This window comes from Drosophila kikkawai, chromosome 3L, assembly GCF_030179895.1.
Source record: "Drosophila kikkawai strain 14028-0561.14 chromosome 3L, DkikHiC1v2, whole genome shotgun sequence".
NCBI lineage: Eukaryota > Metazoa > Arthropoda > Insecta > Diptera > Drosophilidae > Drosophila > Drosophila kikkawai.
In genome coordinates, this window is record NC_091730.1 from 19,962,440 (window position 1) to 19,990,044 (window position 27,605).

Here is a 27,605-nt window from a genome sequence, read left to right on the forward strand (position 1 = left end):
TTAGCTTGAGTTTATTTCGTTTCATAAATAAATACATTTTTATAAATTTATACAACGTTTAAAAATTGTTTATCTAAATGGGAAAATTGTTGTTTATCTAAAATATAATTTTATATTTGATTTATTTAATATTTTGATTATTTACTTGGGATCTTTAAAGCCTCTCTGGTATGGATGGTAATATCCATATATCGAAACTGTATCGATAATTGACATGGAAGTTGATAGTTAAATTGCCTTTTGAACGTTCTGATATTCCTATCATATCTATTCTCTATATACTTTTACTATATATAACAAAAGAGAAATAAATTAAATACAACTTGTCGTATACATATCGATAACATCGATAATTTCATGTTAAAGGTGATATATTTCGATAATTTAAATTTGATATTTCGAATTTTATTATATTTTCATTTTGATATGGGGTGGTATTATATTATTTTTAAAATTTTAATTTGTATAATATGATTTTCTTTTTTTATACAAAAATCTACTTCCTTTTTAAATAAACTCAGTGACTCGGTATTAAAACCATAAATTCATTTTATAAATGTAAACATTACTTGGTAAACGCTTTTTGCAAGCAAAATGCTTGCTAAATATATATAATTTCTATTTTCTAAAAGATTTTCATTTTCCCTCAATATTTCCCCCCTATATTTCCATTAGTTCAATATATATTTTTTGTAACTCTGCACTGAAACACACTACACATTTTATACGAAACAGGCATATCCCCAAGTATTTGCTTAGTCGTGTGTATTATTTCGGTTGCCAAGTTCGGCACAGGAGCTGCCGTGTGTCCTTGGGGGGGCCAAGAACCGTTGCGTTATGATGGAAGATGGTATATGGAGGAGAGGAGCCCCCAAATGATGCCGGGGCAAACCCCAATTCAAGTTAAAATCCGAAACGAACTTTGCCAAATTGCGAAAGCCGCAAAACCAAAACATTTCGTCGCCTGCTGCTGAAGTTCCCTCCGTTGTTGCCACCGGAGAATAAGGTCCCCCAAGAAACGCTGAAAGGATCCTAGAGTCCTCGCTCAAGCACACACACACGCACACGTTCGAAAAGAGTTGGCAGAATTCCTTAATAAACTTTAATGACTGCGGGTGTCCTGGCATCTGCCGGCTTGTGTTTGTCACTTTGGCTCAGGGTGCAAGTGCAACTTTGATGGACTCGGGTTACCTTGGCTGGCCTTGTGCGGTCCTCCTCCGCCTCCTCTATGGCCACCTGTTCGTAGCTGCCAACTTTTGTGGTTGTTTGGTTGCCAATTCTGGCTTTTCCAGAGGTCGAAGCAACAAACTGTTTACCTTTAGCACTTGTCTGCCTTATTGCCCAGTTACCAATATATATAAGTTTATTTTACTATCACTTCGAACTTAGATTTAGGTGGTTTTATTTAAATGTTTAATTAAGTTGTAGTTTGTATTTGTTTTTCATGATTAGGTATCTTTTTTACTATCTTCTTTAATGGCATTTTACTTTAATTTTACCAATTTAAATATGTAAGAAAAGAAAATAATGCAAGCTCAATGAAACGCTTAAATGCTTTTTCAAATTGATAATCAAAATAAACTCCGTGATATATAATTGCCGAGATTAATGAAGTTATTATATATTTATACGTATATATAAATTTTGAATAAAATCAATTTAAAAAGCGTAGTGTTTATAGTTTAAATTAAATGTATTATTCATTGTCAATTATCTGATTAACTTAAATGCCAAAGATTTTTATAAAATTCGTTGAAAAAATTCAATTTATTTATCTAAAGCTTGAACTTATTGTTAAAAGAATAAATATTAAATTGTATCAATATATATTGATTATTTGAATATTATTATTAAGGCCTTACCTCAAATTCAAATTCAATGCAAATTTAATGTTCTATATCTGCTTTATTTATTTAACAGCCATAAACAAATAACTTAAATTAGCTTTGTATTTAAGAATTTATTTATAAAATAAGTATCTAACATAAACTTAAAAGCTTTTAGTCTTCTCTGCTTTTCTCATGAATATAAAAACCCAATAAATTCCCGATAATATATAACTCCTCAATCAAATTGTTTTTTAATTTAACGAATTATCCGCCATTCTGTGTTAATTCTATTAAAATTATAGCATTTTGTGTTCTCTCTACAAAGCCAAACATTGAAAAAAATTGGTTTTAAAAGCATTAAAAGCTTTTAAATAACCATTAACTTGTACTGCCAAGCGAATTTTGCTTTTAGCACTTCTATAAGCATTTTAATGTATTTTTTAAGCCTTTTTACTTAAAAAGAATAACAATTATTTCAATAATATAATTAAATGTTATCCTTAAAGACATGCATAGACTGTTAAAATAATTTAAATTGTTTTTATACATTTTTAAAAAAGAAGTAAAATCTAAAATTCCAAAGACACTTACTGGTGTATCGACTTGTCGGCCTTGTACTTTAAAGACTCCCTTGCTGCCCTTGCTGGCGGAGTTCCGGCCAACTTGTCAAACTTGGCTGTAAGGCGGCCTTTTGAATTTCGCCTATAATTTACTTGACCGTCACGTGCCACAGTCTCGCATGCCACCGCCGAGGGGGAGTGTAGTACATGGTCGGCGGTGGCACGATGGCACCCTGCAACCAGCTTGGGTTGGCTTGGAGGGGGCGGTCAATGGGTGACCGCTCATGCATTACTTATGAAATGACTCCGGCCGATACAAGGTATCCTAGTTGCCATTGGCGGCATGTTCTCAGATACTAAATTGGAAACATCGAAATCAAATTCAAATCGGAATCAGGCAGGCAGTCATTTGCATTTGGATCGACTTTCGAGATGGATATGCCAATCTATTATGCATATAATTGCACTGGGATCCATCCGTATTTCGTTCTCTAATGGGAAAACTAACTGGGTTTCGGGTGCGAGCCAATTGCCCGGGGGAGAGCTCCTTAAATTTTTGCTTATATTCGAAACTTAACGACTTTCGTATGCAGCTTTATGGAAGTTTTGGGAACTATGTGACTTACCTGAACTTTTGCCAACGGGGGGAAATGTTTGACGGTAAGTGTTTGGCTTTTGCTTTTGCAGTTGTTTTGTCGAATATGAAAATAATATAAAATTCATCTTAAGTCAGCATGAAAAAAATATAATAGGAAAACAAAAGGAGAAAGTCCTGGGAGGATGTTTTCATATTGAAGTGCATTTGAAAGAGATTAAAGTTGACAATATTTCGTAGGAGAGGAATGTGTTCAGTGATTCTATTCTTCAAGGAAATTGTTCTTAATATTTTAAAAATATTAGTTTAAATTATATGAATAGGTTTTAATCTTAAGGAATTTCTAGAGGGGTTTTTTAAGAAGGGAAAATAGTCAGAGGCGACAGAAATCAATTTAAAATGTGTCTAAAAGTATGCAATTAAAATTTGTTTTAATTAATTCGGAGGTGATTATAGCCGCTTATTTGAAAAACTCTCCATGATTCCACTCCTCTAAAAATCCTTGACAAACTGAGGACATAGAAAATAGATGGCTCAAGCCGTAAAAAAGCAACCTCCATCAATAACCAATGATCTGGCATGAATTTACGGCGAAATGGAAATCCGGAAAAGCCCTTCTCCAACGGTTTTGCTCATACATATGCATGTCTCACTATAGTGAGACAAATGTTCCTTCGACTTGGCCAGAAAGTGAGGGAGAGCCCGGCTCAGGCCGTTGGCAATGTCTTTTTTATACGGCGGCTGCGATGCGGTTTTTGCCATTTAATGGTCTTGGCCATAAAAAGAGCCGGAACCGTCGTAACACTTACCCTGCAATCGTTTTATTTAACTGCTGACTTGTTTGCACAAATTAACACATTTATTTACGCCACAATTTGTTGCTTAAATATTTATCGAAAGAGGGAAACGCAGAGGGAGCAGGGAGCAGGAGCAGAAGGAAAATTCAGACAGTAACATTAAAAATTTTTCGTTTATTTCATATACAATAAGTACATATACAGATAAACATATACATATCCAAGTCCATACAATTACACATATACATATACATAGGGGGGCACACACATATATATCCGCGAATACATATGCAGAGACGATTCTTTGTAATCATATCACACACACAAACGATATGGCACGCACACAGACTCGCATGCAGCATAATTGAGAGTAAATTAGCGCTATACTTGTATATAGGAATTGCGAAGCCCGAACGGCAAGTCATCCTCGACCTCTTCCGCATGCTTCCTCCTGCTTCCTCCCACCCACTTCCCATTCCTATTACCATTACTATCTATATCCGCATCGGGACACTCGGAAAAAAGTCTCGTCCTAAATACAACAATTGACCTACAAGAAACATGATGTTTTCTTGTAAAAACAAAAATATTGGGTGCCTTAAAATGATGTCTAAAAGTACGTAATGAATACTTTTTTACACTAGTTTTCAAACATATTTTAAAGGTTTTTAAAACACTAGTGACTTCTATATTACCCCAGAAAATGGAAGTTAAATCATAATTAAAGAAGATTTTTCCGTGAATTTTGTTGTAAGGAAAATATGATTTAAATTGATAAAATAATATTTTAAAAATATATTTTTATTGCTTTAAATTCTTCTGACTTAAAAACAATAATAAGATAATGATTATACTGCTTCTAAAATATTTTTAAAGAATTTTTATGAAGCCTCAGAGAAATTTGTTTATATTCATTTAAAATCCTGAAACCTACTTCATATATATTTTTTGTAATAATTATAATTAATCCCTTATTTAGGACGACTTATTTTTCTGAGTGCCTGCGCATCCTGGGGCTCAAGCCCGCCCCACATTTTGATATGGTTCCGCTTAAGCGGGAACGCTTAAATTCGCTGGTTGTGGCAATTGTTGCATCGCCCGCCGCCCCACCATCGCAGTAGCCCGGATATGCCGCGCAGGCCATAAAAAACAGCTAGTAGCCAGCTCCAGGATGTGGGTATCATGGAGGAGCCGAGAGCGGGGGCTCGTCCCTGCAGCGGCAGCTGCTCCTTCTCCAGGCAGAGCCGGAACTCATCGTAGTCGAGGCGCGTGATGGCGCAGTAATGATTGAGCATGCAGAGGCCCTGGCAGGCCGCGCCGGACTGATACCGCACGGCGTTGGCTCGGTGATATCTGAAAGGAGGCAGAAGGCAGGAGGATGAATAAAAAGCGGCAGAAAAAATAGCTCTCAGTTGTGGTGTCATTTGGAGTGGGAGGTCCCTGTTTGCTCTAGTCTGTATCGGTGGACAGTGGGGTAGCAGCAGTTCTCATAAATGCCCTCGCTCCACCTTGATTTACATACTGCTGGGTGAGTTCTAGGGAGCGGAGAGATTATGGAGTGGGTGGTACTCCATGGTGGCCCAATTGAAGGCGTTACCGCCGCCCTTAAATTGTCCCCGCAAACGGACAAAAAGCTGCATAGCCTGTTAAGCTCTGCATTTCCCTGAAGTGGTTATAGATGACACTGGCTTACTTGAAAGGGGTTTCTTAATATTATATTTTATTTAATTTGTAAAAATTCTAGGTGTTTCCTTTTTAAATTGAAGCCACAAAAAGCGCAAGTAAAATTATTTCACTTACTATTCCAAAACACATACGTTTTGCCCCCTTTAAAAATAACTACCTTAATTAAGAGTCTCTCAGATTAAATTCATGGCATTCCCCAAACAAAACCAACACATTGCTGGCTAGTGTAATTGAGTGTGTGCTTCCCCAACTGAATTAAACTGTTCAATTTCAATCAATTAAAACTTGTTGGGGAAAAAACTTTAGCAGAAACAAAAAGGGTTTTAACTAAATGCACACTCTGTCCTTCCCAGGATCTTTGGAGTCACAAAAACTCTATTTGGGTAAAAGTTAAATTTTTGGTTTCAAATTTGAAATAGTTTTTGTTGGAAAACAAACAACTAAAAACTCCTGAAGTAAATGTCAATAAAATGCTCAATTAAATGCGTTAAAGGTATATCAACGTTACATACGTGCATGTGCACTTTTTGGGGGATTCATTTTCAAACGGAATAATTCGATCAATCAGCTAACAATAAAAAATAGTAGACACTTTTAATATATATATTTTTTTTTGTAGTCTGACGCTATTGTAAAGCGAGGACTGAGCTTCACGTGAAGGGATTAAATTGGAAATAAAAAGCCTTGACGATTTGGGCAAGGATAAAAGGCGATTTTTTTGGAACATCAAAATGAGTGTATTGAAAGGATGCATTTCCTGTAATCCTTAGAAGCATTTTTGGTGTGCATTTATTGCGACAAAGATGTATTGGTAGGAAATGTTACTTAAATATATACAAAATATTTGGGGGCCCCGAAAATGTAACTTAAATATATGAAAAATGTTTCGGTGCCTTTGTGATTTGTAGAGCTTTTATAAGGTTAAGAAATTGGGGTAAAATGTACAAAGTGTGAATATTTAAGCAAGCCATTAAATCTTTTTTACTTCAGTTACAATATTGTGGGATATTGAAACCCAAATTATCAAGATAAATCAAGAGAAAATTAAGAAATTCTTAGCAGCAAAAAAACCATTTTAATGAAATTTTTAATTATGTAGTTAAGTCCATAACATCCAACTTTAAATAGCTAGTATCTTTCAGATACAGAACCTCCTATATTTTACTACACAAGGCCCATCAAATTTGTACTCTTAATATTTTGTAACAAAGATAACACATAGAATTAATTTAACAATTATCATATTCGTAAGTAATCTTAAAAATCCCAACAGAGCTATGTTTTCAACCTATTTATTAACACTTAAAATAAAATAATAATAGTTAGAATTAAGTAACTTTAAAGACTTGATTGCCAAAATGAACTTCACCAATTTCAGCTAATTTTCGGTCATTATTAATGACGTTGTTAAGCGTACTTAAGGCCGCAAATGTATCTCCCCACAAACACAAACATTATTATTTATCGCAAACCTAACGGGCTGCCCAACCAAATCATTCTGTGGACACTGGGGATTATCGGTCAGTTCGCCCGGCAGTCATTTACCTGGTGAACCAGGAGAGGTCGGTGCCCGTGAAGCGCTCGGCGAAATTGTGCAGCGCTACGGCGGAGATCTCCGGCAAAGCATAGTAGTGGGTGAGATTGTACTCCGGCTGCCATGTGGGCTCGTGGGCCCGGTTGGCCAGCGGCAGATCCAGCCAGAACTGCGTGTAGTCCAGCACCTGGCCGCTGCCCGTGTCGAACTTGTAGAGCCGCAGGGCGGGATTGTTCGACGACCCAATGCCGGCCTTGCGGGGCACAACCGAGGGGGCAATCATCAGCCATGAAATGGGATTGCCTGCCAAATGGAATAGGGGAAAAGAGCGGGGAGTTATAGCTTAGATTAAACAAGGTTAAAGCATGAACCACAAATAAATTTCTTTGGGCTTTAAAGAGCTTATAAGTTTTTATTAAAGTAAATTTATTTTTAAAATTCTTTAAATATAACTCACCCTTGGCATCGTAGATCAAACGGAAGGTGTCCGAGTGCAGGTGACCAAAGAACTGGCCCTGGATGACCGAGGCGTATTTGCGGACCATCTCCAGATACCGCCGGTTGTTCCGCTCCGTGAAGATCAACTGGTTGTGCTGCTGTGGACCCAGATGACGCTCATCCACGCCCGGCGGCATGTGCCCCACTATATAGACCTGGTAAAAGTCAAAAGCCAAGGATTAAAGGACCTTATTATATATATGAAATCAATTCTTTAACGCTGCAAATTAAATATTATAATTAATCAAAAAGGCCTGCTATCCGATTTCATTTCAGGCACGTGCAGGCCGAGGCAGGGAAATAAATATATTTAATATATGCATATTTGCACATGCAAAGGCCTTTTAAATATCTCGTTAATTTCAGAAATATTTCAGCTTTGGCTTTACGCGTTGTAAACATTAAATTCATGTACATCCTGTGCTGAAAATTTAATATTCTGCTGCTAAATAAAGTGTAGAAATGTGTGGAATTTAAAGGAATTTTGCAAGTTAATTGGGAAACTCCTTTACAATCAAAAATAATGATTACATTTTAAATTGAATAATGTTGTATGTTATTCCACAAATATCTTCGATAAATCCCTTAATTGTTGAAAGTGTTTCACATACCGTTTCCTGTTTATCCCTTGACTTCGAGAGCACCTCCTCCAGCCACAGCCACTGCTGCTCGGCCAGCAGCTCATCTTCTCCCGTACTGGAGCTCACAGAGGCCTTGGGCTCTGCAAAGTACTCGGCTGGCCAGCGTAGACTCAGCGAAGCCCTTGGATCTGGATCTGGATCTAGTCGCATGAAGTTTGTATTAAGAGCCACTATCCTAAGTCGGCTCTTGGTCTGCTCGATGGAGTAATAGCCACCCTGATCGAAGGTCACCAGTGCCTCGGAAGGCAGCCAGTGTCGCCACAGTTCTCCCAATCTCTGGTAGCTGCCACTCCCATCCTCATGGCCCAAAACCGGAAAGATGAACTGCGAGGAGAAGCTGCGGCCCAGCAGGTCCGTTATATTCCTCAAAATCTCGTGCTGCTTCTGCTCGGATAGGGGCTGGGCGGAGTGAGACAAAGCATCGCCGGTCCACAAAACAAACTCCACATTGTCGCCCTGCTTAGCCTTCATGGTCTTCACCGCCGACTCGATCAGACTCCATGGACTATCGCAGTTGTAGTGGCCAAAGTGGCCAGGTGCCTCTGACACCGCATTGGAGCTGGAACCAGGCACAGAGCGGGCCAGCTGCCAGCAGCTTTTGTAGATGTCGCCGTCGGTGGAGTAAATGGTGTCCAAGTGCAGGTCACTGATGTGCCAGAAGTAGCCTGTGAATGGAGGGATAAATATTTATTTTTATATATTAAAAATTTATAAATTACATAAGTAAATCCAGCACGAATCAATATTGTATTTATGGAGAGATTTCCCTTAGATTAAATCTTGACTTTGGCTAAGTCCTCGGGCCATTCCTGGCCGGGAAAGGCCGTTGGCTGGGCATTTACCCGCCGGCTGGCCCAGGAGAAAAACCTAGGCGCCCCAGAGAATTCCCTGCAGCTGACTGCTTGGTTGACTGACCTGGACTTAAGCGCCTTTTTACCTACCTGACCTGGCTCTAACCGAAAGTCACAAAGCCACAAAGTCAATCAACGAGCCAACGAGCTGAGTTGCCGACGAAGATGGAGATCAGTTTCATTTGGCATGCGCTGTGATCGGTTGGCCAGGAGATACAAGCGCAGATTGCGAGACAGGATCAGAGGACAAGGACAGCGATTGGGAAAAGGACACCGAACGAGAAGCACTGAAAGAGGCATTCCTTTCATGCCCGGTGAGAGCACACGGTGTTGAGTCAAAGATAGCAGGATGAGCCTAATAAGGATCGGGCTGGCGCTGCTGCTCCTGGTGGCCACCACTGCCCAGATGGTGTATCCCGTTCAGGGACGTCGGAAGCTATGCGGCGAGGCGCTGAGCGATGCCCTGGACCTGATGTGTACCAATGGCTTCGCCAGCCGGGCTAAGCGGAGCATCAGTAAGTATATTTGGATCAATCTCACCTTTCCAAGTTTCAACTAACTTCGGTCTCAAGCGGTGCAGGACAGAGGGTTGGCCCTGATCCGGAAGCTCCAGCCACATCGGCCGGAAATGGACATGGAAACGGAAACGGACCGTCCAGCCACCGGAAGCTTACGCAAATTGCGACGCCTCCGACGCCGCGTGGCCCACGCGTGCTGCAAGGAGGGCTGCACCTACGACGACATTCTGGACTATTGTGCCTGAACAGCCCAACCAGATCCCGTCCACACACCGTTGCAGACCAGACCAGACGGAGCACCACTACCCCACATTGCAGAGATCCCGAGCAGGAGCAGGACCACGACTACGAGCACGAGCACGAACAGGAGGAGCGGAGGCGGAACAGCAGGGACGACAACAGGCAAAGGGCCAACGATGACGCGGACAATGCCCACAGTGAACCAACCCGACGACGTTCTGCAATTCATTTTCCTACACTTAACCCTAAATATAAACGTAATCATATTTCCAAATATTTCATTGTAACATTCTTAGTGGAAGCAAATAAAGTTACTTTCAAGCAGCAGCAGCAAGAAAACAAAAGGTTTCTGTCCTTTTCACCGCCGAACAGTGGGCATAAATAGAACATTTGTGTTTATAAAGGGAACAGGGTATAATCACTTTAGTCAGAAGCTAATAACGCAGTAGAGAAATTATCTCTGACGCTATAAATCATTTATATTCTTGATCTTGAAAAATAAACATTTTGATCTTAAGCCTCTGCAATGAATATTTTAGTACTTTGTTGTGCTAAATGATGGTAAAAATTAGAATGATTACCAAAACTCCGCCTACTCGCCTTCAAATGTTTATTAAGAATATAATATACCCTGTTCCTATTCCCATTTTTCCATAGAGTCCTGAATATTTCATTGCATGTTTTTAGACACCTGTTTTAAACGTTTTCAAATCCACACCAACAAAATGCTCTAAATAATAATTCTGGTTTTCAAAATGCCAAAGAATTTTTGGTATGTTTCCATAGTAATTTGACGGCATTCCAGCTGTGCACTCAATGCCACAAGGCTTGCGGGGAATCCCCAAGCCCCAAATAACACCCACCGAAGCAGGCAACAGCACCACCCATTGCCACCCACAGGCAGCTGCCATTCAGCACCTTGTTTTCCGAGAACAATAATGAAAATGATGAATTTTTAATTAGATGACGTTCTGATTTTAATAAGCAAAACAAAAGAGGAGCCGAGACGAACGAGGAATACACTGAGTTTCGGCTTCAGTTTCAATTCCATCCCTTTCCCCTCTTATCGATTGATTTGGTCGATACACAAAATAACTGGTAAACAACTTCCAATCGTCGGTAGTTTTCCTGCAGATAAGTCACTTTTTGTCCGAAAAGATTTGCAATGATAATAGGTAACGGGGCTTTCAGGTAAAAAACTACCTGACTTTCGGAGGGACTCAAAGGCTCAGCAGCGTACTTATCGCATTCAGGAGGGAACTTGCGGCAGAGGGAAACCCCAAAGTGTTGAGGCACTTAACAAAGATAATGAGATAACACAAACGGCGTTATTGTTTGCCCAGTAAAGCAATTGAATAATAACTTGGCTCTTGTTTTTGTTTATGCCATTTTGAAGTGAGGAAGGACGGAGGAGGCCTTGGGAAAATAATCCTTAGATGGAAATAAGAGGGACAGAAAATGGAATGCTTTTATTTCCAGGTTACTTTTTAATTGGGAATTATGGTTGGTCAAGGAAAGGTGCAAAAAAGATTAAAGACATAATATTTATAAAATGAAATTGATTTGGTAAATGAAATAAAGAAAACTATATTTAAATTGAGTTTAAAATTTCGTACACTATTTAAAAGATTTAACTACATTTTAAAGCTTTAACTGAATATGTAACAATATTTCAATGAAAATGCATGAACTAACTTTGCCACACTCGAGTTGAAATTTATGAAGTAAAGCTTGTTAGCAGGGTAAACTTTTTTCGCACACACCCAGGCGCAAAATGTTAAAGACCCTCATCTGCCTGGAAGAGAACTCAATGCCCGTCATCTTGTTGTTTTCCAGCTATCCAGATCCATCGGCTTTGTGCGTTATTATTTAGTCCAGAACGTAAACAAACGTCAGCTGATGTACGTAAGACCCCCCGGTATCAGCCTTTGCCCCATTCCCCGCTGGGAATTCCAGGCATACACAGCCACAAAGGGATAAATAACAACCCACACCAGAGGCCAGAGACCAGAGACCAGAACCAGACCAGTACCCAACTGTGGTGCTAACTGACACTCTGGCTAACGCGGCCTGACAGTGTGTGGACTCTGTACTCCTCGGATCGCCTTGGATTCGGGTTGATATAAAACCCTGCGGCGCGGCTGGGAGCCCACACAGTCGTGGCTGGGCCACTTGGCAGACGACACCTACATCCACTCCGGGACAGAGTGAAGTAAAGCAGCAGCATCATGGCCATCGAGATGCGGCGTCGGATCCTGTTCCATGGTCTCTTCCTGCTCATCCTGGTGATCGGTGGGGTACGAGCCAATGTTATACTTTGCGGCGAGGAGTTAACCGACACCCTAAACAGGATTTGTCACTATGGCTACAGGAGAAATTTGGGTAAGTCGTATTCCGAACTGAGTTCTATATATAATCGATTGTATTTAAGTCTTTTATTTCTACAAAAATCTTGAGAATGAGAATTCACCTTGAAATCGTTCGTTTATCTTAAAATATATATTTTCTTTTGAGAAAAGTCATTAGTGGGAACATTTTCATTTCAGTTTCAGATTTGATTAATGAATTGTATTAAGTGTGATTTAACTCAACACCTTTTGAATAATTTTGACATTTATTCGTCAGGGAATTTTGAATGACAAATTTACTTAAATATGTTTAAATTTATAGTCAAAATCTTAGGAAAATATACAAGTTGTATCTATCTGCAATGCCATTTTACAAAGAAAATTGGTAGGAACATCTAGCTATTAAATGAAAAATTTAAATAAATTAAAACAATTGATTATTCTTTCTTAATTATTATTCCTATGAATTGAATGATTTATTTTCATCAACTATGGAAAAAAAAAAATGTTTAAACAATGCTGTTTATTGACCCTATTTTATTTCGTGCATTCCCCAGGTCTCAATTCCATCCCAGACAGATCCCACGAACTTAGCTTTGAGGAGCGTTCGCTCCTGGATCGAGTACGTTTTGGAAGTGGCGTCCTGAGCCTAAATGAAGCCTGTTGCGACAAGTCCTGTGCGATGGAGGAGCTGATGCAATACTGTGTGGATAAGCCCGTTCCATGAACCCCGCTTCCCTCGCCAAAAACTGCTGAAAAGATCTGACTAGAGTCTCCCTTAGGCCTTAATTCGCCGGCAAAGCCCAGTCAATATCCTTCGGATATGATGTAAATGCACGCACATTGAATGGGCGATGTATGCGCATAATTTATGATCGGAAATCAGAGACAGACACGCGAAATGAATCGGAAAACGGGGCGATATATGCATGTATATAGAGTATAATGTATGTTTGGACAGGGCCTGAATACATCGACTGGGTATAAATTAATAAATAAATTATGTATTCAAACTGCTGCGGATTGGGCAACTTGATTGGTAATTAAACGGGTATTACATTGATTTTTCATTGTCGTTGATTGCAGTTAATTATTTATTGACCCAATGTCCGGGAATTCTGTATTGTAAACTAACTTTGGGGTTGGCGGAAATAAAGAGTTTCGAACGATTTCTGCAGACTTTTGTTGTAATTTCAAAATAATGGCATTTTTATACACACAACAGATGAAGTTGAAAATCGACAATTAAGCTGATTCGAAGCGGATACTGGGTTGTGGCTTGAGTTATCAGAATTATATGTTTACTTGTACTGTTAGCTAAATATTTAAAATATTTGAAACTGCTTTACTGCAGTAAATTAAATATTTATTTAATTAATACATATTTCTATTGGATGTTTTTGGAGTAAGAAATGGTTTCGTTCTCAGCTAGGCCTTCTTCTAGAAAATGTTATGTAGTACTTTATAGAAATTGTGTTGATTATTTTCAACTTTTAATATTGAACCTTCACTTAATGAATGTTAAGATATAACTATTTAATAATTTGATGTTAAGCATTTATACCCATATCTATCTATCTACTATCTACTTTCTACTAAGATACTTTCCACTTTATCTGTATTACCTCTAGAATTATGTATTGGACGAAGTAGTAATAAACCCTCAAATAAAGACCCAGTTAAATGTTTGTAATATCACTGTATTTGAGAACACTTTGCACTTGTATGGTTTGCTAACGCCCAAAGCAGGATATATTTAATCTATGTAGATCGTTCGAGAACGGTAACATGCAACAAGCTATATATAAATGATGATGATCGTCCTTCGTATGTACTGGTTTGCAACCAGGTCCTGAGGCAAACAATTGGGTCCTGAGTCAAGAGTCGGAAGAGTGATTCGGATTGGAGAGCAATTTACGGACTGGCCGCCACGGAGCAGTACTCCATGAGGACGGCGTAGGGACAGGTGTGCTTGCAGCACCTGTCCACGATGCCCTCTCGCGTGCGTCGCCGTATGGAAGCCAAGGAATTGAGGGCCGCGACTTCGCCTCCATAGAAGCGACCGCGCAGGAGCGGACTGGTCAGCTGCCCCGGTTCCTCATTGGCCTCCACGTACTGAATGGGATCGAGTGGGTCCAGTTCACTGGCAACTGCTAGGGATTGAAGGCAAAAGGTGAGTAGGCACACTACCTGGAGAGGATCTTCCGGGGGAACACTTACACTTACTCATGCCCCGCTTCTGGGGCATTATGCTATTGAACTCGTCGCACACCATCATCATCATGTCGTTGAGCTTCTCGCTGCACAGCCTGTAATCCGAGTAGGGCATCTGGGCCAGCGAGGAGTTGCAGGCCAGGAGCAGCACGAGGAGCACCGAGGTGAGGGAGACGACTGCCTTGCACATGGTTGTGTGTCCCTGTGATCTTGGGGATTAACTCTGGGGAAGATGCTGATGGTGGAACTGCTGCTGCTGCTAGTAACTGATGCTGTTGGGATTAACGAAGCCCGCTTATATACAGCTGGGTCTTGGTCTGGTTCTGGATCTGGGTCTGGGTCTGGGCCACTTTAACCCCGGAGGCAGGCAGTGTCAGGTTGCGTTAGCCACGGGATGAGTGCATCCGGTACTCTTCGCCTGGCTAAACTCGTTCAATGTCAAAGCTGACTTATGCAAATGGCTATTGGCAAGCCAGAGAGGGGGGTGGCTTGGAAGGGAAATGGAAATCTCCCTGTTTCTGTTTTCGGTTTTCTGGGGGCGTTTGCTGTCAGCCAATTAAACAATTTATGTATAAACAGCCAGGCCGTGCTAAGCCCTGCATTTATGAATACCAAATGAGCAAGGACGAGTAGGAATTCTGTGTTCCTCGCCCACAATACTTACCAATACGCGCCTGGGCCATGCCGAAACAGGCCAAAAGCCAGCTCAACTGGGCCAGCATCTCGGGTTGGCTGGGATGGGATGGGATTCCTCCGGCGCCTCCTTAGAACTTTTCCTTTGACGCCTGCTTCTACTTCTTGAACTCGAACTCGAACTCAAACTCGAACTGGAATTTCTTTTTGCACTGTCTACTTTTATTCATTAGTCAAAGTTGGTGCTGCATAAATAAGTGATTACGATTACGAATCGGATTACGAGTGAACAGGGCGAGAGTATGTAGTGGGTATGTGGGGAATGTGTGTGCGTGGCGAGTGGGTCAAGTGGCTCATTGGGACAGGCAGTAGGCGGATATCTCGTCGTAGGAGCAGGGGGACACACAGCACTCGTCGTAGACGCCTCCGGGCAGGTGTCTCCTCTGGCGGCGTGTTTTGATTCTAAAGCCGGAGGCCACATCTCCATCGCCTTCTTCAAGTGCATACCAGTTGGACAGCAGCAGGCGTCCCAGGGGGGAGGAGGAGTAGTCTGCTCCTGGCACACCGGGCTGTGGTATACGCTTCTGAGGCAGCGTGTTGTAGCCATGGGCACACACCATATCCAGGGCTTCGGAGAGCGCGGCACCGCAGAGTTTGTGGTTGCCAGCTGGCAGCTGATGACCGCTGGCCAGGATGGCCATAATGGGCAGCATAGCGATTAGCATCCGCAGGCCATGAACTGCACCGGTGTCCTGGCAAATCATCTTCTTCGCTGTGTATGCAGATTATCGTCCGCATCAGCTGGTATTTATACCACCAAACACATCGGTTTTAGCTGCAGTTCAATGGCCTTGCACAGGATTCAAGTTGCAATATTGCAGTCTGCCCAAAAAGAGACGAGCTTTTGCCACCTGTAATTTAGGCAAAGGAGTCTCTCAACAAGGCTGGAATCTATTTTAAGACATCCTTTAACTCGAACTTGCTCAAGCATATTTTTACACTGCCAATAAAATATTTCAATGCTTAGAAGAATATCTTTGTGACCTTTTCGATTGTGCTTCCAGCTTCTTTGATTGTCCTTGGAAATTCCACTCACTAGACTATAAAAACATTTAGTTCTTAAAATAATATTACCATTAACCTTTTATAAGAGTTCCCCCCTATATTCTCTGAGTGTAATCAACCTCCTTGAGCCGCCCCCACCGTTACATCCTCGTAACCTGTTACTTTGCCGCTAAGAGGCTGTGACTGCTGTCGATTGCGATTACGATAAAGCCGCGGCTCCTGGGATTAGATTGGACGGGAACAGGTGGCAAGTGGCAAGTGGCAGCCTCATTTGCATGCCGCCAGGTGGAAAGTATGCTTCACTGCGCTTCATCCCGCGACGACGACAGTGTGCGAAATCGCTGGTGGGTCGTCGATCGCTGGTTCGATTGCCGAATCGCACGCGGTGGCAACAGTTGGTCGCCTGCGCTGCACTCGAGACGTTTTCAGCCAAGTGAAACTCCGGAAAGTTTGCGAGAGAAAGAAGGCCGTAAAAGATCGGAATCGGATTAGGAATCGCGGAATACTAACCAAGCAAAAAAAAAATGGTGCTCGACATTAAGATGTGCCGCTTCGACAATGTGCCCTGGGGCTTTCGCCTCGTGGGCGGCTCGGACTACGACTATCCCCTGATGGTGGTTAAGGTTAGGCCCGATCTGTATGGACTATATATATGCCCTACTCACCTCACCTGTCACCTGGCCCACCTGAATATGGCTTAGCACATGTGCATTGGGAAAATCCCCACAAATAAGCGAACAGTGTTTCGGACATTAATTTAGTGTTTTGTTATTTTTTATTTCGATCGATATTGCAGCAGCAATTACGTAACGCGGTGCGTGTGTATCCGTTTCGATTTGAATTTTTGCGCTGCATTGGCAAATTAGTTTAGTTAATTAAAGTAATTCCTCGCGGCCCGCGACTGCCTTTGTTTATCTAATCGACAGGCCCATGCATTTTCCCGCTAATGAGCCGCATAATGGCCCAGGCCGCCACCATCGACTTATTTAAATTCAAATTCAAATTTTAATTGTGTTTCACTCGCAGTGTCGTCTCGCTTTGTTGCATTTTGCAGTGCATAAATTGCATTTTACATTTCGAATTTCACAGTTTGTAGCATTGTGTTGACACCCAGCAGCAGTGGCAGCAACAATAAAACATCAGCGCAAATGCGAAACAAATACGATTTTTAATTGGCAAACCGAAAACGCACACAAGCGAACGACGGGGCCCAGCGACTGCAAGGGGAGACCTTCCGGTTCCCATTGCCATAAATCAATTTAAATCGGAGCATAATATAAACATGCTGCTAAAGTAATAAATTAAAAATGTTAGTTTGCTGCAAGCAGTCAATAATTAATTTGGCAATGTTTAGAAAATACAATGTATGAAGGTTGTAGTTAGATTGTGTGCTTTGTTTAATAACCTATGGGATTTTACATAAATTAATTGAAAATATATTATCATTAAAGTATCTATGATAAGGAATTTTGTATATATTTGTTCATATGCTAGTTTAAATCGATGCCTAAAATCAACAGACAAAGCCATTGTTAATCAATTTTTAGGCAAAACAGTTTGCAAAATAACAAAAATTTTAATATTTAAGATACTTTATTGCTTTGTTTTTATAATTTAATATATTAAAAACATATTATTTAGAATATGCTAGGATTTTAAAGTCCCTTTAAAAGGTCTATAAAAGTATTCTATAAACTGTAATATAAGCTATGCAAATTTGTTTTATAACATCGTGAGCCTACTTTTGGATACCTATTTTAGGGGATTTCTTTAGCACTCACTACATTTTGATTCCGTGCCATTTTATATCCCTGAATCTAATAAAAAAATGTCACATCTCCAGAAATATTTCTACAAATTCAATTTCAATTCGAATGTTGAGTGAAAAATGCTTCCACACACATATACATTCATCCCATAAGTTGCTCAAAAATATTTAACTTGAAAACACCCCGCTTAGGGATCACATTTTCCGTCACACTTGCAGTTGATTCCATTTTATTTTATTTGATGTTCCAACATTCAGCGCCATATGTTTGCTAGACAAACACTAAACAAGCGCAGTCAACGTAATCTTTTGAAAATACCTCTGTTATTCTTCCACTTTTCGCTCTGCCTCTTGGCACTTTTGCACATCCTTGAACATATATATACATACAGAAATATATATATAAGACGAGGCTAAGCCGCCAGTCAGTGTTCTTCTATAAATATGTATATATCCGAGACCTTTGTCGATGTCGAGTGTTCACCGCTGGAAATTGACTCCGCCATAAGTGAAATTCAAGAGGCTCTGGGGACATGGAAAGCCGTGGAAACCCCTCGTATTTTTCTGCACTATTTGCATTACTAAGACCTCTTCTCGGAGCCAATGTCGTGACTTTCCTGGTTTGCAAAGCGAAAACAATACGGTTTATTTGCTGTGGAAATTTCTGCAAAATCACCTGAATAATACAATAAATATTCGAGTTTGATAAACATGAGAAGCCTTAACATCAAACCTCCATCTGAATTTCATTTCATAACTTTTAGCGCTCAATTAGAAACAGTTTCGCAACACACACCCACAAATGTGTGTGTGTTTAGATTCTATGTGAAAGCAATTTAATCTCCATGAAGTAGGGGGATTTTTAATGAATACCCACAATTTAAATGGTCAATTTGCACACGTTTGTGTGCACTTTATTGCCCAGAAAAACTGCAAAACTTAAATCGTATTTAGTTATAAATGGTCTCGGACAACTTTTTGAAATTAAATCCTCCATGTAGCTTCCTTTGTGTTATTGTTGGAGGGGCAATATAATCTGGTTGGAAAGTGGAAACTAGAAAGGGGGTTTTATCTTTTTATTAGATACGAGTTTAATTTCTGTTATGCGAAGACTTTTGAAAATGTTTTTTTTTGGCATGTGTTTGTGGGATCTATACGGAATTAGAGCATAATTTTAGACTGCTTAAGAGGAGATTTGAAATCTCTAGAGCCATTATTTTATATCTCTTTAGTTTCTTATACGAGGTTTCGTAGGTTTAGTTACCCAGTCATCCCTTCTAATTTATTTTTAAAATGTTCTTAATATTTGTTTAACTTTTAGCATAGTTTTAGACAGCTGTACAAGCGATTTCCAATCTCAAGAGCTTTCATTAGAGACTCCTCTAGCACTTGACAAGTTTTTGCCCTAAGAGTGCTTCATATTAACATACTTGGCTTGGGTTAATTTCCCAGCACTTAAGTGGAGAGCTGTTGATGTATTTCCTCATTTTCTGAAGCACCCCTCGCTAGGCACCCAATGGGAAAGCCCCCCTCTTGGGCATTGTCTTCCCATTCTCGAGGCGTGCGTGCCGCACAGTGTTCTGGGTTCTGGGGTCTGGGTCTTTGCTTCTGGTCTTTGTTTTGTTGACATTTGGCGCGCGCTTTATTTTTATGCACTTAGCACGCGACGCCATAGTTGCCGCCGCTGTCGTCGACTAATAGAAATTTGCCCATTATCGCAACGCGTCCATTGTGCCGCTGTGTCAGCCGTATCTGTATCTTTAGCTGTATCTGTATCTAAATCTTACCATGTGCCTGCTCTCGAACTCTCGTATGATAGGTGACCGAGGGCAGCATCGCCGAAGAGGCTGGACTGCGAGTGGAGGACATCATCGTACGCATCAATGACACGGCTGCCACGCCCCTAACCCACGACGAGGCCCACCGGCTCATCATGAACAGTGGGAGCGTCTTTTACTTTGGCGTCTACCGGTGAGCGTTTCCTGGTCCCACAGCCTTGCTCTTGCCCCCATCCTTGTTCCTGGTCCTTTGTGTCCCATCCGCCGAGGACCATTTATCACGGCTGAGCGGACTAACAACTCAAGGACCTTTCATTATACCCTTGCAGAGGAGGGGTTTATTTTGTAGTAGTAGTTGAAAAGACCTCTAAGAGGCAGTCTGTGTTCTATTTTAAGACAAATTAGTCTCAGGTGCATTTAAAACTATATTTTCTAAGATTATTTTCGGTGAGAAAAATGGTAAAAATATTCTGATATTTTCAAAGAAATTTATAGATTTATTTACTTAAGTTTTTCGCATACAAATATACCCTTCTGAGGTATCCCTTTCCCAAGATTTATGGCTCAAAAATAGGTTACTAATAAAAAAAAGCATAAAAGAGCATTTTCAAACTAAATTCAGTTGGAATTTCTACGCTGGTCTGCTCCTCTGCAAGGGCATAACTAACCAAGGTTCCTGGTGCTGAACCTGCAGTTCCTTTCTCTTTTCTTCTGTTCATCTTTTTTTCGGTGATTTTGCAGAGAGAACGAGGAGGACGCCTACGAGTGCCTCCAGAAGTTTCCCACGAGCGAGGGTTCGTTGACCAAGTCGCCCACGCCACTGCTAAGGCCATCGCCGACTCCGTCACCGTCTCAACCTCAGACTCTCACGCTGCTCCAGCTGACGGAAGCCACAAATGCCCGTACTCCGGAACCGGAGACCCATGTTCCTGCAGCTGCTGATGCGCCAGCAGCTCCTGCGCTGGAATTCGCTGCCGTTCAAGCGGTGGATGTGAGTGTCACGGCGGAATGTCGCCCAGCCATGTCGGAAGTGCATTCGGAAGACAATCGCGGGGATGTGCCAGCTGAGGCGGAAGAAGTCGAAGTCGTAGCAGAAGCCGGAGCTGGGCAAGGGCTCGAAGCAGCTCCTGGTCTTTACTTGCCCGATTTGCCCGATCGTCCGTGCTCCGCGCTGTCCGAAAGGGCGGAAATTAAGCTGGTGGAGGAGGAAATTGCCGCCGTGCTGTCCGGCGAGTCGGAGGTGCTCAAGGAGCACAATGTCCTCGGGTGCGTTGCATTCAATTTCACCCGTTTCCTGCTGCTGTCCACCAGCCTGTCTTGTCTGGTCCCGCCTGTCCCCCAGAGTCCCTTTAGCTGAGTCCTTTTAACCGCTTCCACATGATAGCGTCAATTTCTATAGGATTTTCCCCAAGCCGGGCGTCTGCATGTCCAGCGACGTCCTGCGCTCGCTCAACGAAGAGGTGACCAAGACGAAGCTGGAGAAGGACAAGGAGAACCGCAAATGGTCCACCTTCCTTCAGAGACCCAACCGGCCGGTGCCCAAGAGCAAGCAGCAGCTGGAGGCAGAGCGAAGGGCGGCCAATGCCTACAAGGTGACGATTGTCAAGTCGGCGCCACGCGACAAGTCGCCCATGGTGAGTGTCCTCCCAGTTCAGCTTCCGCTGACCACTAACGGGGAAAAAACCACCAAGAATTTACAGAGTTCTTGCCTGACGTTTTTTCTCTCTGTGTGGATTATTTGCTGTCCGGATCAAAAGTTAATTTTCTCAATATGTGTGACAGCCGGAAGCTAAGCCGGCGCCAAAGGAAGCTACGCCACCCAAGGAGGAGGAGAAGGAGGAGGAGGTGACGGTGGCGGTGCCGGAACCAGAGCCTGAGGTCGAAAAGGAGGAGGAACCGCTGCCCACGGACAGTGAGGTGCCGAATCTGGAGCAGCTGCCTGAGAGCGAATTGCCACCGGACGAGCAGCCGGAGAAGGGCGATGCCGAGAAGGAGGCCTCACCGGAAGAGGCTTCACTGGCAGGCACCGAGGCTGGTGAAGCAACCGCGGTTACCGGCGATCCGGCATCTCCTTCTCCTCCGACCGAGCCCATAGCTCCACCTAAAACCGAGGAAGAACTGGCCCTAGAACGGCAGCTGGCGGATGTCCAGAGGCAACTGGCAGCCCTCTCCTCGCTGCCCTCCACCATACAGTCCACCCTGGATGCGGTGACCAAGCAGCTGGCCGAATTGCTGCCCACCTTCAAGCTGCAGCAGCAGGAGAGGCGGGAGAGCCAAGAGGGTCAGGAGCTACCGCAGATCGATGAAAAAACCGGCAGCGAGCCGGAAGAGGATGATGCAGGTGCTGGAAACTATGCCCAGGTCGACAGTAATTAAATTTTTCTAATGGCGCACTTTTGCGTATGTCCCTCCTTCTTTACGGCCCCTGGTGCCGTTCCACAGGCAAAGCCATATCCATATCTGGCACCGACAAGGACAACCAGGCGAACAACCATTGCCCAGCGGGGCCATGTGAGAGTAATGAGGATAGATGCGATGCCAATGACCGGGAAGTTGCGGAAATTTCGCGCTCAACTGACGACAATCGCCTGGCCAAGGACAAGAGCAAGGATACGGATGCGGAGAGGGACTGGGCCGAGCAGCCCGTGTCCGAGGAGCAGGGCTTCAGGAAGCAGAAGGTGAGTGCGCCGTTCCCTGGCCTTGGAGCGAAATGAAATCCCTGGCAGGGCAGTTAATGTAATTAGGCTGTCATGAGTTGGGTCTAGCAGCTTTTAATGGCATTAGAGAGCCTCCTCGGCCTGTGTTCTGTTCTGTCCCGTCCGTTTCAGTTCCTGTTCCTGGCCAGGACTCGCGCTAAACTATTTAGAGCAACAGGATTAAGCATCCTGCTTTATGGGATATGTTTCATTGTTTGACCGATGGAGCTGCAAAAATATATTCCCACCGTCCTTTTATAGTCCGCTTTCCCATCGCAGGCTGATTTGTTTAAGGATTTGGAAGCTTATCAGAGTTGGTTTAGCGGGTTTCCGAGTCAGAAAACAGGGGGAAAGTAATAAACGAAGTCGGGAACTTATATTTTCAATCATTTTAGGTCTTAGAGTTGTTAATAAAGATGGAGTCTTAGTGGAGCTACTTGGGAAAAGGTATTAAAAGGAGTTAATGTACTTTCTTTAGTTTAGAAATCTTAAGGGAAGTGAAGTTAATTATTAAATTAAAGAATCCATTATTAAATTCCTTAAAAGCCCTCCGAGATAATAAAATTCTTTATAACTTGGACAGAGCCAAACCAGATGATGTACGAGTAATAAGGTGCAGTTAAGGCAGCATTAAATTAATTAATCATCGCAGAGTGAGAATGATTTAGCTCAAAAGTGGGTCAACGCCAAGCGAGAGATAGACAAAACAGAACAGAAATAAAGAAAACAGTTGGAAAAGTGGCTCTATTTTGATTGAGATGGCAGAATAGCTTCAGAGGAAAATAATAGAAGGAAATTCCTTGGTCGTTAAGTCCTCACAACTATTCGGTTGAGTTCCGGAGTCAGTTTTTATCCCGGGACAAGCGACCACTTTGAGTCACATTATCCAGCTGGGGAGGCTGTGGGACAGCCCGGCAGCTGGACCTTCTCAGCGGGCCCGTGTCCACAAATCAAATTAACTAAAATGCCATTTGGTTTTTGTCTTTTTCTACTTGCAGCATAATGTGCGCTTCCAAACGTAGTTAGTTAGCTTTAATCGAGTTTAAATTTTGATAAATTGCCAGTGGCAAGTCCAAGACGCTTCGGTTCGGTTTGGTTTCGTTCTCTAGTTCTCTGATAATATCTGAATATCTGAATAAAGTCCTCGCAGCAGCGGCAGGGGAAAAATGCAGAAACCAAAAGACAATTAGTAGGCACCAAGTGGAAAGTGGAAAGCACTTCAACTTTGTGTCCTGTCCTGCCCTGTCCACTTGATTCCTACCCCCCCCGCACTGCCACCAACCTTCTATTCTGACTTGACCCCCCAAAAAATCTGTGTGTGTGCCTTTTCCATGGCTCCATCGCTCTCGTGTGTGTGTGCGCGCCCCGCCCTTCCTTCGGCATCCAGAGACACGATGTCATCGAGGAGCTCGAGGAGCATCTGGTGCGCAAGAACAATCCCCGGCGGTCGAAGCGCGCCTTTGGTCCTTTGGTCCCATCCTCGGAGCGTCCGCTGGTTCTACCCGGCGGCCGGCGCTGGTATCGTCCCAAGGATGCCTACAACGATGAGTTCATTGCCGAGACCCTGAGCGCCCAAGCAGAGCTCATCACGGGCAGCACTCTCGGGTGGGTACCCCCTCCTCCCTACTGCTCCTTCACCTCCACATGGACACCTCCCATGAACACACTCTTAGCCAATTGCGGCTAGTTGGCAATGTTTGGCCATGTTTGCCGTGGTCAAGCTCCGGCCATCCAGCCATCATCTCATCTCATGTCATTGCTCTGTCTACAGAGCAAACACCAAGCACAGAGAGAAAAAAATGGAAGCATCACCGGGGTATTAGTTTGAAGATCTAGATTTTGTAAAGACAATAGTTAAGGATTCTGCCTGATTTTACTTTGCTTTAAATCAATGTTGATTTTGCTCATACAACCGAAACACTTTGAAATATTAAAGCAAGAGTTCAATGGAAATAAAATGGAATTTTATGTTGGGAATAAAATTTAAAGTAAACATGAAAACTACAAGGAATATTATTATATCCTTTGCATACAATGATAGCCTTAAGGGAAATCTGTGAGTTACTGGGATATTAAGTTTTTAGCAAAGTGCATTATTTGGCCACTTTTTAAGGACATATTATTTAGAGAAAATGGTAGCTAATAACCTTAATTAATTAATTATAAGATCTCAGAAGTTAAAGCAAAGTTGTAAGATATGTTGGATAATGTTCAAACTATTAGCAAATATATTCCCAGAGACTTAACTTTAAAATTTAAAGTTCAGGCAGGGATTTATTTTGATAAAAACCAAAAGAAATAAACCCCCAGAGTTTGTGTGGTGGTGACAGCCCCAGTTTTTTGTCCATGTGCAGGCCGCAGACACTCCACCTAAAAACCATAACGTTACCTCATCGCCCGGCATTCATTTTCTCCACTTCTTCACTTTTCCATGGAACCACTCGCACTCGACTCTTTACATCGTCCATTGCACCATAAATTTGCGCATTAGCAGCTGCCCATATGAGAGCCCCTTGCTGGGCTACGATTCCAGGTAGTGTTTGATGGAGTAGCCATAGTCCAGATGCATACAGCGAACCCAGCACACCTAGCACCTAGCATATATCACCATCTAGCAATCTCATTATGATTATCGTTGGCATTATCGTTGGCTGCGACTGGGAACCATTGTGCACAGTGCCACACAGTGATTCGCAGACTCATTCGCAGCCTGTTCCCTCTATCTGTGTCTGTGCTGTTCCATATCCTGTCATACGGCCTGCAGTTGATTTGACTTTTCGTCCTGCGTTCCGCTTGAGTTCTTTATGCATGCTGCCTTTGAGTTTGCCTCCGCTGGCGCCCTTTAAGCCCTGGATCATCTCTTTTCTCCTTTGCTTTTCGCTTTCTGATTTTCATTGTAGATTGCATTTTGGAATCGTTTGTTCAATGGCGAGCATATAACACGCCAGCGCTTCAGGTAAGGTTGGCATGGTTCTCCCTGCGCCACTGCCCTCCACTTCTCGACTCTTTAATGAGGCTAACAACTTCTCTTTGCTCTTTGCTATGCTCTCTGTGTATGTATGTGCGTGCTCGTATATTTGCCCGCCCTTGTCTTGTACTTAACCAATGGGGGGAAAATGCGGAAAAACGGGATAACGCTGCGATTCCTACTTGGATTTCCCTTGGCCAGGGAGCTGCAGGGCCTCGGCCAGAGCCTGACCATGCAAAAGTAAGTTGTCACATTGGACTTTAGCTATGCTTTCTTGTGCTTTGTGCCTTGTGCTGTGCTATGCATGTTCCCTTCCACATCATCCATTGCCCCTCCATCGCAACTCCTCGGTTCATTGCATGCATACACGTTGGGACGACGACGTCTCCCGGGAGTGCTGCATTCCCCAGTGTTTGCTCCCAGTGGCAGTTGCAATTCCAATTTAACGCTGGCACTCGCCATTCCATCTCCATTCTCTCTTCCACGTTCCACCGGCAGGGTCAACTTCATGAAGTACCAGAAGCCGGAGCGCAAAATCGATCTGAATCGCAGCGAGGTGTACAAGTATCTCAATCCGCATCTGGACAGGGCGCCCGTGCGTGGCATCGAGGTGCGTGCCCCGCTGGTGGCCGCCGAGTCTGATATTCGCCAGTCACTGCAGTCGTAGGAAACAGGGAGAAGCCACCTGTACCAGCTCCAGAACAAGAACCAGCACCAGAACCTCCCTCCGAATGCCACAATACAAGCCAATCTTATAGGTACACACAGAGAAAAACAAGGGAATTGAAGTTGGATGTTCCCAAACAAAGCAGAGATTCATTGTGGTTGATTACGAATAAAATACAAGTTGTTGAAGACTTAAAAAAATCATATTTAGTGCTAAATTAATTCTCCCTTTTCTCTTTCAAGAAAATTACTATTAAAAGTATTTAATTTGAAATTATTTCACCTAATTTTTGTTCTCTGCATTGTCTGAAAAGGGTCTTAAGTAAATAAATGGTGATTGTACATTAGGAGAGTTACACTTGTTCAGAGCAGCGTTACCATATTTATTTAAATTATCAAAGCACCCAAAAAAAAGCTAATTTGAAGACCATTTCTTCTATATATTTACCCAACTTAAAACCCAGTGAATCTCTGCTGAGAAAATATAATATAACGCATCACTTTTCTGTTAAAATATATATCCAGACTTATGTTAAGAAAGCTTCAGCTCGTCTTTGATTAGCTTCAGTTTGAAGCCGGAATATTCATAAATTCACAAGTTGTTTGCTATCCATCAGTGCACCCATTCGCAGCCCGATTATCGCTTGGAGGATATAGAGAGAGAGAGGAAGCTCAACAAATAAAACCAGAAGCCATTGTCAAGCGAGAAGGGGTTCGCTGCCGTCTAATGCGATATTACATAATTTGTGTGCAACAAGGCGTATGTGTAATGTGTCGTGCATTTCTGTGGCATATCCTCAGGCGCCCTCGCCTGCTGCTCCTGCCTGGCTGCCCGACTGTTGCAATTTTCTTTCCACGCTCCATGCTCCTCGCTCCCTGTATGTGCGTGCGTGTTTGCTTATACTTGTGTGTGTCTGCTTTGTGGGTGACAAGCTCTTCGAATTTGCATTTATTAAGGCAAATGAATTGGTTCAGGAGCCAAGGGAGTGGGACAACAACAAAAAAAAAAATGGCAAATGACATGGCAAAATGGCAGCACCACAATAAACCCGTATTTAGTTATGGCACAAACATGGAGCTGTGAAATCAAAATTGTCGTCACGTTATGATGAAACCCGGAACGGGACGAGCGGAAGCGATGCGCACATTTCACTTGTCCCGCACTCAATCACACACACACACACACACGCACCCGGAATGATGAGACGCTTTTTTGTGTGCTGCCTGATTCGACGACGGGTAATAAAAACGCGCCAACTTAATGCACGTTTTATACGGACTTCGCGACGTACGTCGTTCGTCAAAGATCTACCGGATTTTCCGGGAACCGCGGCGTGGCGATGCTGGCGAGCTCTCGTCTTGGACTGTCACAACCGAGTTCGTGTTATCACTGCACTGGCTAGCACTGTGTTGAGTTCACGGGCTGCGCTTTGAGTGGCTTTCGCTTTGAGTCGAGTCGAGTCCTTCGGTTTTTTGGGACAGCTTTTCTGAGCGCTTCTGCGCCGAGCTTTGAGCCGGAATATGAGTCGTTGTGATTGCCCTGTGGGGGGGGGGGGGGGGGGGGCAAATCGTCACGGGGTAGGTCAGGACCCGATGGTCGGGTGGTCGGGCAAAGGTGCAAATGGCGGAATGTCGGAAATAAAATTAAGATTTGCTCAACTTGTTGGCTAAAAGTTTGACTCGGCTTAATTGCCAAGCGGCGCCATTTACACTAAGCTAC

The 27,605-nt window shown here is 42.7% G+C and overlaps 6 protein-coding genes across 16 annotated transcripts; 3 read left to right on the forward strand and 3 right to left on the reverse strand.

Annotated features, from left to right (window-relative positions):
- Positions 1-4,018: 4,018 nt before the first annotated feature.
- Positions 4,019-27,230, reverse strand: LOC108078949 (acid sphingomyelinase-like phosphodiesterase 3b). 2 transcript variants are annotated; one of them, XM_017173099.3, is made up of 6 exons: positions 26,958-27,230; positions 14,976-15,189; positions 8,111-8,805; positions 7,459-7,654; positions 7,013-7,304; positions 4,019-5,134 (listed from the first exon to the last, which is right to left on the reverse strand). In XM_017173099.3, the coding sequence occupies exons 2-6, from the start codon at positions 15,031-15,033 to the stop codon at positions 4,846-4,848; spliced, it is 1,530 nt and encodes a 509-aa protein (XP_017028588.1). In that variant the 5' UTR covers positions 15,034-15,189; positions 26,958-27,230; the 3' UTR covers positions 4,019-4,845. The 2 variants fall into 2 exon arrangements, with proteins under 2 accessions (XP_017028588.1, XP_070141449.1); XM_070285348.1 differs by having other exon boundaries at positions 26,925-27,230.
- LOC108078951 (Insulin-like peptide 4) lies at positions 9,341-9,991 on the forward strand. Its single transcript, XM_017173102.3, has 2 exons — positions 9,341-9,506; positions 9,564-9,991. The coding sequence occupies exons 1-2, from the start codon at positions 9,341-9,343 to the stop codon at positions 9,752-9,754; spliced, it is 357 nt and encodes a 118-aa protein (XP_017028591.1). The 3' UTR covers positions 9,755-9,991.
- On the forward strand, positions 11,473-13,266 carry LOC108078952 (Insulin-like peptide 3). Its single transcript, XM_017173104.3, has 2 exons — positions 11,473-12,131; positions 12,655-13,266. Exons 1-2 carry the CDS (start codon positions 11,978-11,980, stop codon positions 12,822-12,824), a joined length of 324 nt encoding a protein of 107 aa, XP_017028593.1. The 5' UTR covers positions 11,473-11,977; the 3' UTR covers positions 12,825-13,266.
- Positions 13,944-14,558, reverse strand: Ilp2 (Insulin-like peptide 2). 2 transcript variants are annotated; one of them, XM_017173101.3, is made up of 2 exons: positions 14,318-14,558; positions 13,944-14,247 (listed from the first exon to the last, which is right to left on the reverse strand). In XM_017173101.3, the coding sequence occupies exons 1-2, from the start codon at positions 14,499-14,501 to the stop codon at positions 14,012-14,014; spliced, it is 420 nt and encodes a 139-aa protein (XP_017028590.1). In that variant the 5' UTR covers positions 14,502-14,558; the 3' UTR covers positions 13,944-14,011. The 2 variants fall into 2 exon arrangements, with proteins under 2 accessions (XP_017028590.1, XP_017028589.1); XM_017173100.3 differs by having other exon boundaries at positions 13,944-14,250.
- On the reverse strand, positions 15,251-15,708 carry Ilp1 (Insulin-like peptide 1). The gene has a single exon (XM_017172508.2). The coding sequence runs from the start codon at positions 15,706-15,708 to the stop codon at positions 15,298-15,300; it is 411 nt and encodes a 136-aa protein (XP_017027997.1). The 3' UTR covers positions 15,251-15,297.
- Positions 16,395-26,382, forward strand: Zasp67 (Z band alternatively spliced PDZ-motif protein 67). 9 transcript variants are annotated; one of them, XM_070285913.1, is made up of 9 exons: positions 16,396-16,632; positions 19,597-19,748; positions 20,297-20,821; positions 20,940-21,189; positions 21,338-21,896; positions 21,998-22,233; positions 23,639-23,856; positions 24,743-24,784; positions 25,718-26,382. In XM_070285913.1, exons 1-9 carry the CDS (start codon positions 16,534-16,536, stop codon positions 25,884-25,886), a joined length of 2,250 nt encoding a protein of 749 aa, XP_070142014.1. In that variant the 5' UTR covers positions 16,396-16,533; the 3' UTR covers positions 25,887-26,382. The 9 variants fall into 9 exon arrangements, with proteins under 9 accessions (XP_070142017.1, XP_070142018.1, XP_070142014.1 ...); XM_070285914.1 differs by having other exon boundaries at positions 24,746-24,784; XM_041775424.2 differs by lacking the exons at positions 23,639-23,856; positions 24,743-24,784 and adding exons at positions 25,152-25,207; positions 25,421-25,459 and having other exon boundaries at positions 20,955-21,189; positions 25,718-26,381.
- Positions 27,231-27,605: the final 375 nt, after the last annotated feature.